The following is a 23487-nucleotide window of genomic DNA, read 5'->3' on the forward strand; positions in this document are numbered from 1 at the left end:
GAAACAGATGTGAAAATTAAGGAAGAATTAAAAAGCAGGGATTTATTGGGAGAGTAAGATCAATATCTGTGATCGCATAAGATGTATTTCTTTAGGAAACGATGCTAAATAGATGTGTATGTCCCTGTTTGGTCTGAGTCTTATCAGCCAGGTTATCACAGTAGATGGAAATAGACACTAATCCACTCCAGCAGATATTATTAGCCCCTACTATATGTTTAAATACATCTACATTGATATGCAAGCATATGTGGAATAAATCAGTTGGGACAACAGTGAACGTTACTTCATTTCCTTTTTTCTTCCCACCTTTGCAGAGTATTTGGTGCTGCTATACTCCTGACATCCTCCCTCAACATGTTAATACCGTCTGCAGCCAGGGTGCACTATGGGTGTGTCATCTTTGTTAGGATCTTGCAAGGCCTTGTAGAGGTATGGGACAATTACAAAGTAACCAGTAAATGCAATAGATGCTTGCTAGGTTTAAATCAGCAATTTTCGGGTTTCACTCTCAGTTTATTACTGATTTTCAGTGTAATGGATTTCAGTGTATGAATTACAGTTCTTTGATTTTCCTTCATCTGTAAAATTACATAGCAAATTCTTCCCCTGCTGAGAAGCCAAGGCAATACATGTCTGACACTGAAGTTTTGCTGAAATATTGTACTGCATAGGGCTTATACTGGTGCCTTTCTCAACAGTTACTTGCTGTCCAGCCTCACAGGCTTATGATAAAGAATTAAGCTTCTATGACAGCCCCTAACCATGGTCTTGGTGTGAATGAGAGATTTACTTCGATTTAAGAGAGAAAAAAGAAGAGCCTGCCCTCTGAATTTGTTTGTTTGTTCACCAAGCAACGGATTTTTAAGGCTGTGATTGCTGGTTCTTTGTTCCTTAGGGCTACACCTTCTGTTGCATGAGCTGATTTTAACTCATGCACTTTATCGTACAAAAAGTCTCCAAAACAGGGTGCAGAATGTGCATGGAAGTTAGATAACTGTCAATGAAGCTTTTAAGGTGTGCATGTATGAATATGGCTCCATTACTGAGAAGTGATCTGCTTGTACAGAGGTGTGTGCTTGGCTACAAAGAGCATGGGAACAGAAGCAAGTGGGTAATTATGAAATTAAATAGCTGGTTTAAACCCATTCATTTCTGTGATACTTTTCAAAGGAATTGTGAATGCAAACCATCTCAACCAGGATCATTTGAAGATGGTTTAGAATAAATTATGACAATCTTAATATTATGTCTCCCTAGTTTTTATAAAATTTGACCAAAAGACTGGAACGAACACAAAATTGGTTATAGGATCTCCTTTCAAAACAGAAGAATGTATTTTACAACTTTTTGCATATTGAGACTGATAATCTCAAGATTTACGATAACCTTAATATTTGTAAAAAGTTATCAATGTTTTTCTGCTTTTTGCATAGGAAATAAAACATGAGATTAAGAGAAGAGTGACTCTATATAATTATGCATACATCATAATAATTCCTAAGCAGGAATTTTGCAGAAAAGTACTGTACATTTCATATTAGATATTCTAAAATTTCAGCACTGCAGAATGTAATTATTTTTGTTTGCTTGTTTTTGTTTTTCTAGTATTAAGTTAAAAGTTCATTTTGAAGATAGATCTAAGCAGTAACTGGTTTAATATCAAACTGACTAACATCATTCAATCATTTGCTTTAAGTGCTCAGGAGATTCACTAAAGGCAAAGGCAGTGAAAAACTTCTCTCTTAACATTATATTTTTAAGCTCTTATTGATCTTATTTTCTAGGTTTAGAGAAGTGGAAGAGTAATCTATGTTTCCTAAATTATACTTAAAATGTTGGATAAAAAAATGACAGGACAACAAAGCTAAGGGTTGAGGAAATGAGCCCAGCATTAGAAAGACTCCAGAGTGTTTGTGTTTTCATCCTTTCCTTGACTCTGGTATTTGTGCATTAAGATAGTCTCTTTCTAATCCTTCACAAATTTTCCTGGAAGGAAGAAGGGGAGTAATAGGAAATAATTATGTTTTCTATCTGTTTCATAAGGCTTCTTTAATGATTTGGAGGGGTACAAAAAACCCATTACAACTTTAGTAGGAACTGAAGTTTTTCTGTGGCTGTGCTCAGACTTGACTACAGAAATGCAAATTCTAACCTTGTTTGTAGCATGCAAAGACAATGAACTGAGTGGCTGATCAGCGTTAACTAATTTGTGGCACATCTATTCCCCAGGGGGTCACCTACCCTGCCTGCCACGGTATTTGGAGCAAGTGGGCCCCTCCATTAGAAAGAAGTAGGTTAGCGACCACTTCCTTTTGTGGTAAGTAACCTTGCATTTTCTTTTTACTTTTATTTGTAACTTAGAAGTATTTTGAGACAGAATTTTGCTTTCTTTTCATCCGCACATGTCTTGTTTTGTAGGTTCCTACGCAGGAGCTGTTATTGCAATGCCTTTAGCTGGAATTCTAGTGCAATATACTGGGTGGTCATCTGTGTTCTATGTGTATGGTATGCATCATTTATCTACCTTTTCTAAAAATGTAAAAGCTATTATTAAGAGGCAAAAAAAAAAAAAGTTAAGTGGATCTGTAGAGCTATAAATACAGTCTAGGGAAAAGGACAATGAAGGAACAGGGTTTAAAGGAGACAGTAGACAAGCAACGTCATTAATTAGGAACAGAAGCTAGTTTAGATTGAAACCTTCATCATTTCTAATACAAGTAGTGCAAACTGCCATGCAGATCTATAGGCTCTCAGATCATGTAACACTTCTCTTTTATTTATACAACTGTAAGTTTCGAGTGCATGACCTAAGATGTTTTGATTTTTATTTAAAGAACTACATAACTTCATTCACTCTAGTTGTGCTACCTTTAAATTTGACTGATGAAAAAAAAAATGTCTCAAAGGAGTTCATTCTGCAGCCTACCACTGATGTGAATTAAGGGGAAAGGTAGAAATTTAATAAACTACTCAGGAAACACATTGCTGTGTTGAAAACAATGCCACAATCTTGTATTTTGCAGGTATAAAAACCCCAGTGCAGTAATCAAACAACAGTGGCTTAAAGCAGAATGGAACTTCATTTAGAATCTGGTGAAATGGAAGCTATTTCATTGCATTGCATTGTACGAACTGATGTTAAAATATCACTGAATATTCACTTGCAGCGAAATCCTTCTGTAAATGAAACAAAGAAGACTTCACTGCGGTCCATCTTTCCATGTATTTTGCATAAATATTGTTATTTTTTGCAAGATCCAAGTCTTTGTTAGAACAACTCAGAAGAGAAGCAGTAACAACAATTGTTATTTAACGTTGTTAGAATTATTCACAGATTTTTTTCATTGTTTGATGCTTTATTGTGCATTCCTTTTAAAAACCTTTCTTTCCATTCCAAAGGGAGCTTTGGCATAGTCTGGTATATGTTTTGGCTTTTGGTTTCATATGAGAGTCCTGCAAAGCATCCTACGATCACAGATGAAGAAAGGAGATACATAGAAGAAAGCATTGGAGAGAGTGCCAACCTCCTAGGTGCAATGGAAGTAAGAATATTACTCACACACTTTTTTCCTACAACGTAGTAATAAAAAAAACAAACAAAAGAACTCAAATAGAAACAACAACAACAAAAAAAAAAGACCAGTCTTCTTTAAGACAGAAAAGCGTGATATGGAACTATGTTGCTTTTTATACTCCAAAGTATAAAACAAGCCTACAGCTACCTTTGAAATTGTAGCTTTTTTGAGACTTAAATAGTACCTTGAGTTCAAAGGGGTTCATTTCCTTCCTGTGTAATACCTTCTGGAAGGTCTTCCTCTTCCTAAAAGTGAACTGGAGGTAAAATACTACTCAGTGTCTCTTGAGGTCCTCAGAAGATCAGGAAAATAGCAAATCCTGAGTATTCTGTTTCATTTGCAAGAGAGACTGCAAGTTGCAGTGGCGTATGCTAGGACGTCAGGACATTTTACATTATCATGGTAATTTTGCTAGAAATGTGTTATCAAGCTTCTCATAATCTCACTGTGTTCTGTACTTATTTAGTTCTGAAGATCTAAAAAAGAGCTATGAAATCAGAGAATTCTCAAACCACTTAATAATCCTATCATGTCAAATCACAATTCTCTTATTTCTCTAACTATTTAAAAGTTTGAAAGGAACTACTACCATGCTTACTAACTCAAGCATTCTAACAATTTTGGTTCTGAAGCCTCACTTAATCTGCTCAAATTTTCACACCATCCATTCCCAGTTGGCCCTCACTAACACTGTTCATCATGTTTTCTAATTGGTCAGATCCTTGGTTCCTGACTGAATTCAGGAATAAACCATTTTTCTCTTCATAAAAATCTTTGATCCAAATTAAATACAGAACTGGAATTATTACAGAGTCATTTCTTTGATAGCTGACATTCTTAAGTGTTCTTGAGGTAGTGTCTGAGTTGATATTTAATGGCATTCAGCAGTGTTCATAGCTTCTTACACCTGTAAGTGCTTTTAAAAATCTTATGTGAAATGAGATATTTCAAAGGCTGTTCATATAATTCTAAATTGGGTTGGATATTTTCTATCTACTTTTATTGTTGCTTTTTAATTAACCATTTTTGGGAAGTGATTAGTTTCTTCCCATAGTATCAAGTTACCTTTTCTGGCTGACTTCTCATTAATTAGGTCACACTCAATCCTCAGCTCTTGCTTAAGCATACTTTAATAGGTATACAAGGTATTGCATATATCTATCTATGGGCTGGTTTTCTTTGAAGAAGAAATAATATCCAAGTCAACAGCAGACCAAACTCAGTCTGAAACCTTGCTGAAGTGATTTTCAAGCACTCATCTGGGTCTAGATACTGTATTTGGATCAACACAGATGGGCATAATCAAGGGCTCATGGAGAGGTGCTGGGACTCAGCAGGATTGTAGTTCTGTCCATCTGTCATCTTTTTTTTCATTATGCATCTCATTTTAAAAATACAATAAAACAAACAAAAAAATCTATTGACCAAGCAGTTTCAGCTGACGCTTGATAAAAAAAATTCAGAATGCTTAGACTAAGATTTAGATGTGAAAATACATGCTTAAAGTAAATATAGATGAAATAATGCCCTTACAGTGTAAAATCTGACTGCTGCCTTAGATACAGCAACATTGTCATTTAAAGGCACGTTAGTATTTTGGACTTAGTATATTCATGTTTACATGATCAAGGTAATGGCACAGATAAGTGTTGTGATACAGCTAAGTATCATTGAGATTCTCCATTTGTGAATTTTGTAGTAATTTTTACTTGCCTACATTTTTAAATTCTATTTCGATCATCCAAACCTGTATGCAGGTACTTTAGGATAATTGAAGTCATTGGAATTTGAATACATAAAGTTGTGCTTATATAAGCTTGACAAAGAATAGGTAAAAATAACAGATAGGAAAAGGCAAGATATACAGATGATGCTGGTCAAAATAATGACTGGATCCCTCTTTCTATGTTTCAGAAATATAAAACTCCATGGAGAAAATTTTTTACATCTATGCCAGTCTATGCAATAATTGTTGCAAACTTCTGTAGAAGCTGGACTTTTTACTTGCTGCTCATTAGCCAGCCTGCTTACTTTGAGGAAGTGTTTGGATTTGAAATTAGCAAGGTATGTAAGAATAATGTAAAGCTTTCATCTTACCTAAGAAAATATCAGAGTCACAGTTGTGGTATTTATTAGGGAAGGAAAGCTCACTGTTCTGTGTCTTTACCATAGGTTTGCAAGTCTTAAATCTTCTCCCTCCCAGTTACTGGTCCCTCGACCAGCACATACGAGTGAAGTAACGACAGTGACAAAGGATCGGAGAGGGGAAGGTCAAGCAGGATGAGATCTAGTGATGGGTCCATCTTGCAAAAAGTCCTTTAGTTAAGTGCTTGAAACCAGATCATGCAAGATATTAGAAAGGTATTGAAAGACCCATTACGCTTCCGTCCCTGACACTCCAGGGGCACCACCAAAGCTACAAGGAAATCATTGGCATGTGGTTCTACTTTTCCAGGTGCACTTTGCAAAGCAGGGACATCTGATTTTAGGAAGGTGAAATTTTTTGTGAAATAGATCTAGCAGTAACATACAATAATAGTTGCCATACATATAAACTTCAATGAGACACATGGTTTCACGATTTTAATTGAAGAGTAGAGAGAACTTGGGTTGTGCATGTGAGGATGATCCCTAGGGAATCTGTCTAGTCAGGTTAGGTTTGCTAGGCAATGCTACACCAAACACATCAAAGATAGAAATGTAACAATTCAGTTTGACGTATTTAGTAACAAATTTTCTGAAAACGTAGGGCAGAGGGGCTGTAGACTGGGAAAGAAAAGCCATTACCTTAAATGTATACTGTGAAAACAATCAATAAACAAGAAGTGTCACAGCATCAGAGATTCTTGAGAACTCTGGCTGTCCTTCATAAAATACAATGATAACTCAACATCACCAGTTTTATCTGTTTAGTAAACCAAGATAAGATTTTTAGTTGTAGCTCACAGTCTGAAATGGAAAGGAAACCATTAATTACCTGCTGAATGCTTCAGAAAAATGGAAAATCAACATTTTCTTACACTTTCTTATACTTTGCTACTTCTAATGATTATTTTAGGTGGGTATCTTATCTGCTGTGCCGCATTTAGTGATGACAATTATTGTTCCTATTGGGGGACAAATTGCAGACTTTCTAAGAAGCAGGCAGATTCTTTCAACCACTACTGTGAGAAAGATAATGAACTGTGGAGGTAAGTCTTCATATTTTATTAAAAACCTGCTTGTACAGATTCAATGGCCATATCGTATGCTGTATACAGTAAACAAAGAGATTGCATGATTTTACGCACCTGTGAAGCAATACTTTGTGCATTTTCCTGTATTGTAGATGTGATTGCTAAAGAAAAGTAAACATAGGTGCTCTTAGTCCCAATTTCATTCCAGATGTTTGATATTTTAAATACCATTTAGACTGTTAAAGCAGATGAGCTTTTGGAGGGTAATTTGCCTACCCTTACTGACTGAGCCTTAGCTCCTCGTGTGAACACTCTTTGCACTAAGAAAGTCCAGACAACTACTTGAATTTACATATCTGACTTCTGAGAGGCTGAAGTCATGTGAGCTGAATCCTGGATTTGGTAAGAGCTACAAAATTCATAAGCAGGTTAAGTGTATATTCCCAGTCAGGCTGGCTGGAATGACCTAACCAGGTCACAAGTACCTATTTTATTCTTAAAACTGACGGGAAATAACAATACATTAGCACAAAATAAGGATTATTTGAGATAGCAAGAGCAGGTGTTTTTTAGGGCTGGAAGAAATACCTGAATACATCCCATGTGGAGGTAATATTTTGACTCTGTCTTCTATGAAATGTTACCACATCCCAAGGCCTGCAATATTTGGGAGGGAATGAAATCTGATGCTGGGTTTTCTTTATGATTTCCCCAGGTTTTGGTATGGAAGCAACTCTTCTTCTCGTTGTGGGATATTCTCACAGTAAAGGAGTGGCTATTTCATTCTTAGTACTAGCTGTAGGCTTTAGTGGATTTGCCATATCTGGTAAGATTATATTATTGTTCTTAATAAATTACTTCAGTTTAACAGGTGTTAGGCAATCTTATTTGGTTTTTTATTCACTGACAGTAATTGAAACAAACCTCTGAATTTCAAATGGTGTTATTTATGATCATTACAAAGAAAAGTACAATGGGTACCACATCTTCCATATTAGATCATTTCTGTTCAAATGCTTCAGTCTTTTCCATACTCATTGCAGTAAATTAGCCTTTCTTTTCAGTGTGGTACTAGTGTACACCACAGTTTTTTCTTGAAATTAAGCATATAGCACAAATGGTCTCATATTAGACAATGCTACCTAAATTTACATGTCTTTGTTCAAATATAGGCCTTTAAGTACTTTTTTCCCCAGAGTGTGTTAGCTAATGTTTTTTCAGTGTTGCATTTTTTTAATTACTTTGGAGCTTTATTACTGGCAATTTTTCTCTGATTTAAAATTCAGCATTCAACTCTTGCCCTTTCCTCCTGATATATCACCCCTTCGCCTTTGCCTTTCTCAAACACAAGTCACCTGGCCTTTCCTTGTTTTCCTGCTGTGATTCTAGTATCCTCCCCCATGCTGGTTGCTTATGTCTAAAACAGGCTCTCTTTTCTTTTGTGCCAAACATCTAAATTCTCCTTAATCAAATGTGTCCTTAATCTCATGTATTTTGCAAGGCATCATGCTTGTTTTTATAACACTAATCCATATCATACTCCCTGCCTTTTCCATTTTATCACCTTTCCTTATCTGAATTTGGTTTCTGTTTTCACTTATTTAAGTGCTTGTTTGGAGGACAATGAGTTCTGCCACTTCTGAAAAACACGTGTTTTTTTCCTAAGAATTTTTAAATAATTACTCCATAAATTTGAGCAGAATTAAGAATTAAGTTGCTGGAACTGCGAGAGGACAAATAAATATTTTTTAAAATAACTAATAAATAATTTATGGCTACTGTTGTTTTATTCCCTTTCACTTTACCTCTCAAGAAGGAAACTCCCTTCTGCTGCTCTCTATGACAAAAAAATGTGGCCAATAGGAAAGAAAAGTGGTACAATCTGGAAGAAGAAATGACATGCTATTTAGAGCACAAAATGGTCATGAATGACACAGCAGAAATACAAAATTTCTCCCTGTCTAAATATGTTCTCTGTTCTCTACTCCACCCAGTCACTACTGGGTAGCTTTTATTTAAACAGCAATTTTGTGAAGAAAATACGTTTTATGTCATTTTGTAATGTATTTTTGAAAGAAAATGAAATTCCAGAGTCTTTAAAAGAATATTTAACCATCATTAACCTTTTAGAGAAGAAGAAATGCAGTTAAACAGCCCAAATATGTCATAGTAAAATTGTCAAGCGATAGCATTACTTTCCAGAACTGAAGTAATGCTCTGCTTTTGCTGTGAATGTCTGCTGACCTTTGTATTGCAGGATTCAATGTCAACCATTTAGACATTGCCCCGAGGTATGCCAGCATCTTAATGGGAATTTCTAATGGAGTCGGGACCTTGTCTGGAATGGTTTGCCCTATAATTGTCGGAGCAATGACAAAGAACAAGGTAAATGGTGATACAGTTTTCAAATCTTCCAGTTTAATACTATTAGTTTCAAGAAAAAGACCTTTCCACCATACACCTTGCCAGGATATCCCTATTAGTCTGGGACCTCTAGGGGATAGCATCCAGGAACTTGCAGATTTGAAGCATGCTTCACAATCACTATGTCAGTGCTCTAGGAGGCTAATGAATAATGATTTTTCAAAGGAAGATGGATATAAATAATAGGAAACTGGACATGTAAATATTTTAGTTGTGATGACTATCACAACCTCAACCCCTAATTTAAAACTTCAGGCTCAGAAGAGTCAGGTAAGTCTATGCATTGGTCTGATTTAGTAAAATTCTTCTTTACAGACACGTGAAGAGTGGCAGTATGTCTTCCTCATTGCTGCTTTAGTTCATTATGGAGGTGTTATCTTCTATGGCATATTTGCTTCAGGAGAGAAACAGCCTTGGGCAGACCCTGAACAGACAAGTGAAGAGAAATGTGGCTTTATTCATGAAGACGAACTTGCTGAAGAGACAGGGGACATTACTCAGAATTATGTAAATTATGGTACCACCAAGTCTTATGGTGCTACAACCCAAGTCAATGGTGGCTGGCCTAGCGGATGGGAGAAAAAAGAGGAATTTGTACAAGAAGAAGTACAAGACTCATACAATTACAAGGAAGGAGATTATTCATAACAAACCTAAATATTGGTTATATTTTGTAGTGTTTGTGATTAAATCCATTGTGATTGTTTGCACACAGAAATAAAATGTGGTATAAACATGTAAACACATATCAAACAGGAAGGTCTTACTGTAAAAAAAATCCATTAAAGTGCAACCTGTATGAGTTGTGACATGTCATCACTTTCATTAGGTTATATTTGTTCTATAAACATTAGAGTTTTAAGGGTTTACTGGTCAAAACTATAGAGGCAATTAGATACTTACAATATACAAGAGCTAAAACTCATAACTATGGATTAAAGCACAACTAAGCAACTGAGCTGGCACATCTAATGCTCTTTTTAGAAAGCCAAAATTACTTGACCATTAAAAATGCACTTATATATTTGTTACACTGTATTGAAAGAGATTGTGTTAAATACACGTTTACTCAGTGCAATGTAGGAATTGTGTGTTTAGTCTAAGACAAGAGCTTTCTTAAAGAAGAAAGCTTGTCCTAGGCATTTACAGAGGATTGATCCAGTTCCTTTAGTGGTAATTGTATCAAGCCTAAAGAACCAATAGGGCATATTGTATGTTTATCGTGATTACATGCTGCAGGCTACTCTGTGATGAATAAAGGAATTATTTAGGAGTTTTATACTGAATGTTTGGGCACAAATTCTTATTTCTATTCTTTACAGAATCTAATGTAATTATAGGCATTGTTTTGTTCTTCCCTTCATTTATTAATGAATACAAAACCAGTATATAATGTTAAGTCTGACTTTTCATGCAGATTGTCAAATCCCTTTATCAAAAAATGAGCTTTATTATAGTGCAACTTTCTACTGGTGTCTTTAGAGAGATATTAAAAAAACAATATAATCTAGAAAAAGATATAGTCTTTTACAAAATTCCAAAGAAAAATTTACTATGAGGACTAGCCCTATGAAAAGGATGTATTTCTTTTGCAGAATATTTTGAAGCCAATAGAAGAAACAGAGAATAATTTAACCCTTATCCTTCCCTTAATAGCTTTCATATTTTTACACATCGTGCCACAGTTGTATACATAGATATAAGTTTATTGAAGATACTGTAATTATAGAAAATGTTGCTATTTTAGAAATCCCTGAAATAAAAAAAGATGTATTTGTCTTTCGATTAAACCTAATAATAATGGACACTGAATACGAGTAACGTATAAACTCACAATAAACCAAAGTGGCAAATAACTAGTGTTGGGTTGAATGAAGCCAACAAGCATCATGCTTGTCTTTTTAGCATAACTCAACAGTGACTGCAACATTAGTGTACCAAGCAATAAGTGCAATGCATTACAAAGTGCATAATCTTCTAGACTACATATTAACCTTCATTTAGCTTGTTGTATGTATTTGGGGTTGTTGGGATTAAACCAAACTGAACCAACCTGAAGTTAGCAACACCAGACCACTTCTTAATACTCTAAAATGACAACAGCGATCCATTTCTTAATTCAATCAAATGATTATTATTGTATGTAATAATCCATTCTGGATTCTTGGTCTGTTCATTGTATTGTGCTAGTGATTGGAAACCCTGCTACCGCAATATACAACTTGAGGATTGTTTCTTCTCCTTTTTTTTTTAATGCAAATCATACCTTGACCTTAAGAAAAAAAAATATTTTGCTTTGTGCCTCAAAGTGATGTAAAATGTGACCATAGCTTTTGCTGTGTTTAATGAAAAAGATGTGGACTGTGTCACTTTTGTTGCTGCAAAAAGTGTTAATAAAATGCTCTATTTATCCTTTTGTATAAAAAAGGACCATTGTAGCTTCTTGTAATTTTTTTTTAGGTTCACTTTGATATAGATATCTAAAATTACGGTCACTGCAGAACAAATTGTACTGCTGACATGGAGTTAATAAATTTATGTCCCATCCCAGAGGTATGCTGAGTACCCAGCATCCAGCATTGTCTACTCTCTCCTCTTGCCATGCACCGATGTGTGGTGGGAGAGGCACCTCAATCTAAATTGCTGTTCCTCCTCTCATAAGGATGTCTGGAACAGGCATGGAAGGGAAAGGAGTAGGAGGACCAATGTGCCAGCCAATGCACTGAAACTTGGAAAGACAAAGTAATCTGTGTTAGCTTAAGAGCTGGTGAAGATGAGCATTCTCTAAAGCAGATGAAAAGCATCACAGACTGCTGTTCTTGGAATTGGTTTCCTTTCTTGATCCTGCAACACAACTCCTTAACTGAAACATAATGTTACTTACTATTCACCTTTGGACAGATCCTATAGGAAAAACAAATACTATATTAAAAGTAAGGATTTTGTCTAACAAATTTTTTAGTCTTCAATAATTTTCTTGCACCAAATAGAAGAATGTAGAAACAGTGAACTGAACAAAAGGCTGCAAAACACTAGACAGACCAGTAAAGGGCCCAGTGTTTCTCACCAACAGGCTAGCTCTCATGAGATGCTGAGTCAGGTAACACACAAAGCTCCTGCTAATTATTTTGATGGACTGTTGTGGTGTTGCTGTGGAAACATCCTGAAAGGTTCAAAAGTGGGATAAATAGGGTCTGTAAAAGTATTGTTGTATTTATTGTGGTAAGTGGACAGCTCAGAAAATGAAAGCTAATTAACAAAATTAAAATAAATTCTTAGTTTTCAGTCTAATCTTACAGATTCTCCATCTTTTGAAACTGTTCCAATAAATTCCTTTCATTGAGTATAGGTAATTCTTTTTCTTATTAGCCTGACACCTTTTAATTATTTGGAACAAAGGAGAGACTTTAATCCAGTCATGTGATGTTGCACTGTTCAGTTGTGCGCAACTCAGTGGGAACTCAACAATTGCCTTTAAATGCTACACAGCTCTAAAATCCTGCACATTCTTTTTCTAGCTCTCTGGTTCTGCTTGACTCCTTTACTTCCTCTTTAAATGGCATTGCAGAGGAATCCGTACTATGTGGAAGGAAATGGAGCTTGATATGTATTAAGATTTTTACTTCTTCACAGACTCCTGTTCACAGGAAAACACAGGAACCAATCATCAGGAACATGACTGAGAAAGAAGGGGAAAGGGAAAACATCATTGGGTTCTTGCAATAGATGATTAAGGGAAGACAAGTGGCAACAGTTGGATCTGTTTTAAGGAAAGGAGAGTTGAGGGATAATGACCCTTAATCTAAATGCCTATATTTCTTCTCAATAGATACATCTAGATTTCTTCTGTGCTACTTCATAGTGTTGCTCTTCAGTCTCTTCTGAACTGTGCCCTTTTTTGCCCAGAGACTTCTCTTCTGCACTGAGATTCAAAGACATGCTCTGCAGACGTGTTGCATTTGCATGGTGCAGTGTTCCTCTTTGGGAACTCTTAGCAGCTCAAATCATCCCCGTTTAATAACTTGACTGTACTTGCGGGCACTTGATGGTTTTGTCCCGTCCTATTTCTGTTCTATTCCCCAGCTGGTACTCCCTGCTCACGTACTGTGTTGAAAAAAAAAAGGAAAGGAATGGTTATTCACGTTTTTATTTATCAGTTACTTATCTTTTCGGTGAAGAAGAATAAGTAAAAGGAAGCAACGGAATCCAGGCTCCATTAAAATAATTAGAAGAGCTTTGAGTTCAGATGGGCTAGAATATTGCCTCAAATTTTCACCTCTATGTCCTCAAATGATTTCATATAGATAATATCACTCAACCAGTGACAATTTTTTAAATATTTGAATCTCTATCAGTCAGATCCCTTCTGTTAACACACACTCGATTGCAGAGATAAAGCTATCAAATCATATCTTTGCCTTCAGATGTGATCATGAAATTCAGTGGATGAAATTTCATAAAAACACTTTTATATGGAGGAGAAGAAAGCCTCAAGTTAAAGGTTGGATAACAGTGACAAAAGAATATCTGCAAATATGAATGAAGCTCTATTTCAGCAAGAAGTAAGGAATAGGAATGAATGTGGAAGTCAGAATAAATGTCACAGTTCAAAGCCATACGGTTAGGAAGATAACATCACAGTCTTAGTTGTTGCCTCAGAAAGATGAAAAGTTTTACTCCTTTCAGGATAAGCTGCGAAGGAGTTTGAAGGCTAGTCTAAGTCCAGATTAACTATTTAACAGCAGCATCTTTTGTACTTATTTTGAACTCGCCTGTGTTTTTTGCTCGAGTGATTTTTCATTGCACTGGGCAATTTAATAGTAAATAATAAATATAGTAAATAATAAATAATCAAAGGAAGCCTGTGTATCACTCTTGGCAGTAGTGAGAAGAAAAAAACTGAACATGAAGAGCTAAATATCTTGTCCACCCTACCCTGAGTCTGAGGTATTATCAAAGGTTGGCTTGGAAGCTTATTATAATGTATTCTGGCTGCACCCTGCCTTGTCCTAACCTAGTTTCTAACACTTTTCTCTATCAGGGCCAAGAGGGCACTTAAAGGCCTTAATTGCCCTGAGCATCCTGCCCTGGGTCCTCCACTTGTACCCCCGTCCATGATCCAGGAGCCCCATTTCAGCTCAGGCCTGGGCTTCCATGTCCCTGCTCTGTCTCCTGAATAGAAATTGAATCTATGTTTTGCCCTTGTCTCCAGTCCTGCCTCTGGCCCAAGTTGTACTGCTACTGAGAGGGCTCTCTAGATGGACCCTGGACCCGAATCTTTTCTTGCTCTCTCTGGGACCGTCAGTCAAGCTAGCATCCTGCTCTGCCCACACTGGTCTGGTCCCGTGGGACTGCACCCTGGTCAATAATGGCACAGCCAGCAGCTGGGTTATCCTTGGTTGTTGGCTCATTTTCCTGATACGCTGGCTTCCTTGCTCCCTGTTGGACACCTTCCATGTAGCAGTGGTAACAGTTCAAACAGACTTGCTGGACTTCACATGTGGCCAATCCGCAATCCTAAAATTAAGTGCCATTGTCAGTCCCTGAAGAAGTAGAACTGTGCGTTAATGATCCCACCGTTCTTTTCTTAAAATACAATGAAATATATTGACATGCTGGACATGAGATTTAACCTGTTATATACCACAGCATAGAGCTTCTTTAGTAGTAGGTTTTGGATTCCTACTTCAAGTCTGCCCCTCTCACAGATGTACTTTGCCATCGTGGATGTACTCATGGTGCCAATTTCCTTTTCCAGGAGGAGCTTTGTTTCATTCATCCGTGTGTCTTGATGGAACTGAATGAAGTTTTCATCCTTGCACCCACTAAAGGCTTTCTTGACTGTGTACAGGAAGCTGCTATGACTGCTAGAGATGATCAGATTTCTCTTGTACTTTAACTAGCTTTTCAAAACTGATCTATCTTCACACTAGTTCTGGCTGAGCACTGTTGCACGATGGCATACTGTCTGCTCACTGAAGTATATAAGCAAATGGTGTTCTTGATCTTTGTGCTAACAAGCTCAGAAGCTAAAACTGATGGTTCACAAAATTGACAAGGCATTGTAAAGAGTGACACAACCTTGTACAACTGACAAGCAGTTAATGACAAGGTGTTGTTGTACCCTGAGGATCAAAAGGTAGGTTCTGTGCACTAAGACTAGTGAATGAGATGGACATTTGACATGGACAAACAGTACAGTTCTATCTCATATAACAAGATCCTCATTCATACTAAGCGGGGTGAATTCATCCACAGCTACTCTGACTGTGCCACCTTGAACACTCAATATATAATTTACATGTGCAAATTCTTTTTCTCTACTGCTTTGAGAAAATAGAGATTATATGTGTTATTAGCAACTTTACAAAATAAACTGGTTAACTTAATCAGCACAGGAAGAATTTTATTTCAAATCATATACACTTCTAACATGAGAAAGATAACAGCCATCCACAAAAAAAGATGTTTACTAAAAGTAATCCAACTGTAAATCTTCACCTAAAATTTAACATGAGCTGTGCTAGAGTATTCTTCTAGGTCTGTATATACATACAGTACACATACATACAATACGAATGTATATATGTATACAATATACAGATATTTGGAGGAGTAATAGGAGAGAAATAATAATCTACAAAGAAAGATTTTAATCCTCTTTTCACCTGATAAAAATTCAAACGCATCACAGTAAGTTCAAATAGCACTTACGTAAGTCTCCTCTCAAAATCATTACAATCTATAATGAACATTGACATCAGCAAAAAGTAACTAAAAACTTAAATCACACCTAAGAAGTCTGGTTGTTTTACTTCTCGCTGAGAAGACCTTAAGTCTGATAGCTTAAGGGAACTTCAGAACAGAAATCTGAAAAAGGTCTGTAAAACTGAACGGGGATATTGGCAAGAAACACTTAGTGGTGTGTTACTTATCTCAAAATTTCCACGATTACATTTTCTGGGTCACAGCTGTAGAATAATCTGTTCTTTAGTTTCCTCATGGCAGGAACTTAGTATTTTGTACTTACTTAAGTTGATATAATTAAAGCTTATAATAGTTCTAGAGGTATGAAAAGCCTAATAATATATCCCAATTTAAGCAATCTCCTTGAATTAAGAATGTAATTTTCAGATCATTTCTGTTCTCTCTTGAAAAAGAAATATGAAAAAGAGCTTTCATTAAGGAACGGAATTTCTTTCACTTATTCAAACAGTTACATTCCTCCTGTCAGGGTTTTCAAGCTTCTTGTACATCACACTTACTGAGAAATCTGAACTGATTAAGTGAGACATGCACAGTAAAAATGATACCAGGAAATGTTGGATTTATTATTTCCATGCCATACAGATGAATAGCACATGCACTTAAAAATGTGTCAAAGTCCACACAAACAGTGTCTGGTTTAATGCAGTGTTCAGAAGATGTGAGTGGATGGCTGGATGTCCAAGGATACAGAGGGAGGAAAAAATTCTTCACATTTTGAAAAATATTTCTGTGCAATATAAAGGGTGGTATCTAGAAGAATCCAGATACGTGTATGATAGCCCTGTTCACTTGTTTGCATCTCTCCACCTTCGTGTGGCACCTGGGAAGGTCAACAAATCAAAGAGAAGGGCCACTATGATGCCAAAACCAGATGTATGAAAAAAGCAGAAATGATACTTGGAAGCAGAAACTGAACTAGATAAGAAAAAAATACAAAAACATAGGATAGCAGTGTTAAAATTGGAAGATTTCCATTTAATTAGACTTTGTCTTGTATAATCAATTTAATGTGTCAGCACTGAATAGTCGCCATAGATGGCCATGAACTAAATAAGTTTGTGAGGAAGCTAAGATAATTTTCTTCAAGGTAAATAACAGAACAATTAACAGAACTAACAGAACACTTTCCCAATCTAGAAAGTGTCAATGCTCTTTTATTCTTTGTAAATGTTGCTTTATGGAATTAAAATTGAATCACACAAAGACAAGGTCAACAAGCTTAACTTTTTCCTTGGCTGTGTTTTTCTGTGCAGTTATGTCTGATCATAAGATCAATAAAGCACAAAATGTTTACCCAGTAAAGATGAAGAACCAAATGAAATGTGATGTATGGAAAGATATTTGTTGGCATGTACAATCTTACACAGAAAATCACAAGGCAGCACTGTAAGGTAAAGACTGACCATCTAGCTCTTCTTTAGGAATCTTGAAGACAATGGTCTACAGTTATTTTTTGACTGGTAGTGTGATGGTATATAAGAGGATGGGACAATGAAGAAGTGGGCTGGCTGTGCTTTGTGTGTTAGTGTTCTCCATTGCATGAACATAAGGTTCCCAATTACAGTTGACATATGCTCTTTAATAATAAAAATATGAGAATAATCTCAGCCTAAATTCTACAAGAAGAGCTTTTGTGTGTATGTGCCTATGTTTCATATTAATTAAAAGAAAGTGTATATATTTAAAAAGCATTTTATAGTTCATTTATTTTCTTGTCTTAGAATATCTTTATTAGCCTAGAAACTTGTTTGTACAACACCAGGCTTATTCCAACCATCATTTACTGTTTGTATTACAAAATGTAATTATTCTGTGTTTTATTTAGAATATATTCCTTTGGGCTATCAGTGGTTTATTTGTTCTTGTGTATTAATTTGATGTGAGAGGATACAAAAACTACATATCAGAAAATATACAAGCTGAAATTATTACCATGGAATTGGAATACCAGCACTATTTACCATTTAGGTATTGACACACATTGAAGTTCTATTTCCTAACTGATACTTCCATGTACAGACCATTAAGATTTGGAGAATTTGGCCCTATCCTCCATTGAAATACCCGGTTCTGCTCCCTATGGAGGCAACCTGTTTCAAAGACATTGACTTCAATACAAGGAAGATAAACAAAATTTCTCAAAATGAGTAAAAAACTGGCTGGATAGCCAGGCCCAAAGAATGGTGGTAAATGGAATTAAATCCAGTTAGAGGCTGATTACAAGTGATGTTCCCCAGGGCTCAGCGCTGGGTCCAATTCTGCTCAATATCTTTATCAATGACCTGGGTGAGGGAATTTAGTGCACCCTTAGTAAATCTGCAGATGACGCTAAGTTAGGCGGAAGCATCGATCTGCTTGAGGGTAAGAAGGGATCTACAGAGGGATCTGAACAGGCTGGATTTATAGGCTGAGACCAACACTATGAGGTTCAACAGGGCCAAGTGCTGAGTCCTGCACTTGGGACACAACAACCCCATGCAGTACTACAGGCTTGGGGAAATGTGGCTAGAAAGCTGACTGGCAGAGAAGATCTGGGGGTAGTGGGTGACAGCCAGCTAAATATGAGTTGGCAGTAGCCCAACTGGCCAAGAAAAATAGTAGCACCTTGGCCTGCATCAGGAACAGGATGGCCAGCAGGACCAGGAAATTGCATTGGTGAGGCTGCACCTTGAATACTATGTTCAGTTTTGGGCTCCTCACTGCAAGAAAGATAATGAGGTGATGGAACTTGCCCAGAGAATGGCAACAAAGCTGTCAAAGGGGCTGGAGAACAAGCCTTATGAGAGGTGGCTGAGGGAACTGGGGTTGTTTAGCCTAGAGAAAAGGAGGCTGAGGGAAGGCCTTTTCACCACCTACAAAAACCTGAAAGAAAGTTGTAGTGAGGTGGGTGTCGGACTCTTCTCCCAAGTAACAAGCTATAGGATGAGAGAAAATGGTCTCAAGTTGCACCAGGGGAGGTTCAAATTGGACATCAGGAAAAACTTCTTCACCAAAAGGGTTATCAGGCACTGGAAGAGGCTGTCAAGGAAGTGGTTGAGTCACCATCACTGTAGATATTTAAAGGATGGGTAGATGAAGTGCTGATGGATATGGTTACGTAGTAGACAGGTACAGTTGGACTCAATGATCTCAAAGGTCTTTCCCAACCAAGTGATTCTGTGATTCTATGAAAACTGCCACTGCCATGCCCATGACTGAACACTGTGCTATGTTAGAGCCACACTGCAAGCACTAAGTTCTGTTCTGGAACAGCCACCATAGAGCAAGAGATGATCTGCAGTGCTGCTTCTCATTACATTTCGGTCTATGTTTCAAATTAACAGAATGGAAGAACTGAACAGAAAGAAAGTCCTGTTTTCCTCAGATTCAGAGCTCCTGGTGTTTGTTAGTTCTCTGTCACAAAAAAAGCTTTATCTTCACAGGATTTTGCAATGAAAGTGGATCGGCTTCGGAGTGGTCCTGGGCTACAACTGCTGCTGCAGTGAATCAGAGCCTCAAATGTAAGCCTCTTATATTCCAAGCAAATGTTTAAATCTTTCTGTCACTAAGCTGATCTTCCATAATATCCTGAACTCTTCTGTTTACTTAGCATGTGTTGGTAAGAGTATTTGAAGCAAAGAGAAAAGGTGTGTTTGTGACACAGAGTAGAATTGGGGAAGTTATAGCTTCTGGTCACCAAGTGATGTATCCGTGTCCACCTGCCATGATGCCTAAATGGCAGATGTTCCAGAGCTTCTGATTCCAGCATCAGCTAGGAAATACACTTTAATGCACACCTAGCTTTCTGTCAGTAGAGACAATGGTAAGTCACACAAGAAAGACAGTTCCATAAAACAAATGAAACAACCTAGTGCCATTATGTCATTATACAAAGCCTCCCAGTTGACTAACAAATTAATCTGGAGGTATTGCCTGGAAATGCTTGTCTTCTCTTTCATTATTGATTCACTTAATCTTGGGAAATCATCACTTACAAATATGATATAAAAATGAAAGGGTCGATCATATGTAAACTGATTAACAGCAACACTTTGACAGCATGTCTTAATAATTCCCTGTGACATTATTTCCTTTCTTATTTCTTTCATTTTGAGTAAATTTAGCTTTCTTTTTTTCTATAATGAAATTACAAATTATGTGATTCATCCTGTATTAATCTCATGAAAATAACCAAAAAGGTGTTCAGAAAGAGGAAAGTGAGAAAGAATGAAACAAACAAGAATCCTACAGCTGACTAAGGAGAGAGATTTAAAGGTCACCATCAAAACAGACTGCAAAACCAAACATCAGAAAAGACAATAGAATCAATTAGCAAAATTTTATTGTTGATGCCTGAAAGTTAGCTGTCTTAATAAAAGAGTATAGACATGTTATGTATTCACTTTTGGGAAACATCAATCACTTCCAAAATAAAAGGTCTGTGTATTTTTTATTAGAAACTGAAGTTCTTTTAAAAATGTTTTTGATGTGCATATGTTAGAGTTTATATGGACAAAAAGTGTTTATAGAGTAGCTTGAAGTCTGACATCCCATTGTGACCTCACTTCTGTTGCCTGAATAAACAGTGTAGGACCCAGTGAGATCCAGTGTCATCTGTACTGAAATGGTGTTGATCTCCCAGAATAAAATTTTGGAGCCTGTCATTTCATTTGTTGTGGGTGGCCATTAATTTAATTTCTGATTACTTGCAAAGTACAGGAAGATGAATTATTGATCTGGTTTTGGGCACTAATTACAACAGGTTTGCAGTTAATCTCTAAAGCACTCTTTATCTCATATGCAATAAAAAGAAAGACAAATTTAATTTGTCTTCTGTCATTCTTGTGGTTAATTGAATGTATGAGAACAAATCAACAGTATATTCCTAATAAGGCACTTGCAAATGAACATTTTGGTTTGCAGACATCATCCTCCTTATTCTATTCTGTAGAAAGAACAGAGATTGTCAGTAACAACTTTGACAAAAGGCAGGGGGTGGGGTAAATTTAGCTACCTGCTAATATTTGATTTGCAGTGGGTAAAATGCTTTACTAAGAAAATATTGTAAAAATGAAAAACCCTTACATTTTATAGTAGTAAAATAGTAATTTAGCATATGATTATACACTGACAATGTCTTTCTCCTTTTCATTTTCTTCCTTCACCTTTCTGAGCCTGGAATATGACATTTACTATCTTATGGCAACAAAGCTCCATTGAAGTCTTCCTCTGAGACCAGGCTGTTGTTAGCTGTGTGGGCAGTGCTGCCACAGCACTGCTCCTTTCCTCCCTTCTGCATGAGAAACAACAGTCTCAAAGAACAGCTTCGTCTATAGAGAGTTTAAAATAAGGAATCTGATTGCCCATGCTGCCAGCACAGATTACTTCACTATTAGGGTTTGATCTCAGGTTTTGAGCAACCTGTAATGGTGCCATACACCCAGGTAAGCAAAATCACACTTTACAAAGTGTTATCTCTTAGCAGGGTCCTCTCTTACTAATTCATTTTATATTGCTTTTAAAGGCAACATGTTTCAGATGATTCTCCACTGTACTATGACACAAAAAATGTGAATTAATCTCTATATTAAATGGAAGAAATGAAGAAGTCTAGATGAAATAACAGTTCTAATCTGTTTGCCTTTGTTACTTTTAAAACTCTATTAATTCTAGTTAAATTCACATTACATTTTTTGTATTAACATTCACAATTACCTCATTACTCAGTGTTATTAGATTTCTTATGTCTCAAAGAATAGAAAATCAGAAAACCACATCTCCTTTCTCTTGAGGCTAAAGAGCAGGTTTAAGTCCACAAACAGAAGAATAAACCCTTCTTGTAATTTCTCTTGCCTCTTATCACCTCCAGATGATGCTCAGACATCAAACTGAGCATGTGCAACATACAATTGCTGAAAATGATGGTTGCTACGCTGTATTTTAATATGTATGTGCCTATAAAGATTAAAGATTGCTAAGATAGGTATTAACAGGAGACAGAAGAAGGAGAATTTGCATGTACATCCCTAATCGGCTCCTTTTCCACATATATTTTGAAACAAAGCATGATGAACTAATGTATTTTTCCACAAGACCTCCGTGTCACTCAGTACACAAATTAAAAACAAACTAATGAGCAGCTATTGAATACACTGTTTTCTCCTCCTTGTTTGATCTTATCACCCCATTTAAATCCTGATTGGAAGACAGAATGATTAATTTGCTTATTTACTCTTCAGTAATACTCATCACTAGAGTGTCCTAGTGTTTCAGATATTGATCCACATTTCCTCAGCACCTACGTAATCTAAGAGGGCCTTGATTACATGCTTAGCTAGAGAACTAAATAAAAAAAAAGGAAATAATAACTAATTTATAGGTCACTAATTTGAGAGTTTTTAATTCTAATGTTTCAGAACAATTTCTCATAAATCAAATTACCTAAGTTTATAATAAAGCTTCCTATATTGGCTGCAGTTACAAATGCTCTAACGCTGTCAATCAGAGGTATCTTCTGACCATAATCAGACTGTATCATCTCACACTAGACAGAAACATGATCTATAGGTATTTAATATCTACAAGAAGTTGTGTCTGTTTTGTTTGATAACTTGTTTAGTTTCAGTCTAGATGTTTTGGAATAAGAAATATGGAAGTTGGATCATTGGGAGACCATTCAACAAACTCAAATAAAACATCTCCTTTTGCTAGGAATTTGCCAGAAGTCCTTTGCCTCAGTCAAACACATTTTTCAAATAATGCAACAAGTTATTTTTATTAATCTATACTGTTTTCGATATAGTGAATTAACCAATGATTTATGAGAACTGTAGTGCCCAACCTCCCACCGCACTCTCCATCAGCGTAAATCTACATATTGTAATTTCCAATCCCAATCTATAATCTCAATTTAATTTGATTCCTTAGTCGAGAGGACCATTTGAATAGCAAAAATTATTGTACCTAATCTACCCACATGCCAACTCTTTTAAGGAGTTGATAAGAGCAGCCATAACATTCTACATCACCCATGAAATCATTTTCACAGGGATCCTCCAGGAGCTGGGACCCCATATGGAATTTATTTCAGTGCAGGTAGAGAAATATTTGTGCATTTTAATACAATGAATTGGTGCATCTTTTGCTAAATTGCCATGGACAAATACAATGATTGTATGTTCTACTCTAGCACTCAAATATTCAACAGAATGCTTTCAAAAAATTCAGTGTTTAAAGTATTGCATGCTGCTTTAATTGTCGAAGTAAGTAATTATCACTTTCTGGGAGGTTTGCTTCTTCCTTTGTGAAAGAATATTTTCAATTTGTCAGGTACATTCCAGAAATGGACAGAGATGGATGGGATATGTTGATAGTAATAAAGCAACAGGGTTGCAGATAGACAATTTTTCAACTTTTGTAGAGTAGCTCTACTGTCTTCAGATTATTCAGGCCAGTTCAATATGAGTAAAAACATCTCCCATACATCTGCCATTTAGATTCTGGAAGACTTCATTATGTGCATTTTATATGAGTTAACACACATTGAAAAAAAAATTCAGGCA

The 23487-nt window shown here is 36.3% G+C and overlaps 1 protein-coding gene across 1 annotated transcript in view; it reads left to right on the plus strand.

Moving 5' to 3' along the window:
* SLC17A6 (solute carrier family 17 member 6) overlaps positions 1-10515 on the plus strand; it is a 32182-nt gene extending 21667 nt beyond the window's left edge. Inside the window, exons 4-12 of the mRNA XM_069857449.1 lie at positions 318-432; positions 2233-2320; positions 2422-2508; positions 3403-3545; positions 5493-5642; positions 6637-6769; positions 7470-7580; positions 9012-9139; positions 9494-10515. Coding sequence (XP_069713550.1) covers positions 318-432; positions 2233-2320; positions 2422-2508; positions 3403-3545; positions 5493-5642; positions 6637-6769; positions 7470-7580; positions 9012-9139; positions 9494-9826 — 1288 coding nt within the window. The 3' untranslated portion in view covers positions 9827-10515. The remainder of the gene's footprint in view (positions 1-317; positions 433-2232; positions 2321-2421; positions 2509-3402; positions 3546-5492; positions 5643-6636; positions 6770-7469; positions 7581-9011; positions 9140-9493) is intronic.
* Positions 10516-23487: the final 12972 nt, after the last annotated feature.

The sequence above is a fragment of the Phaenicophaeus curvirostris genome, chromosome 5, assembly GCF_032191515.1.
Source record: "Phaenicophaeus curvirostris isolate KB17595 chromosome 5, BPBGC_Pcur_1.0, whole genome shotgun sequence".
In the NCBI taxonomy this organism is placed as follows: domain Eukaryota; kingdom Metazoa; phylum Chordata; class Aves; order Cuculiformes; family Cuculidae; genus Phaenicophaeus; species Phaenicophaeus curvirostris.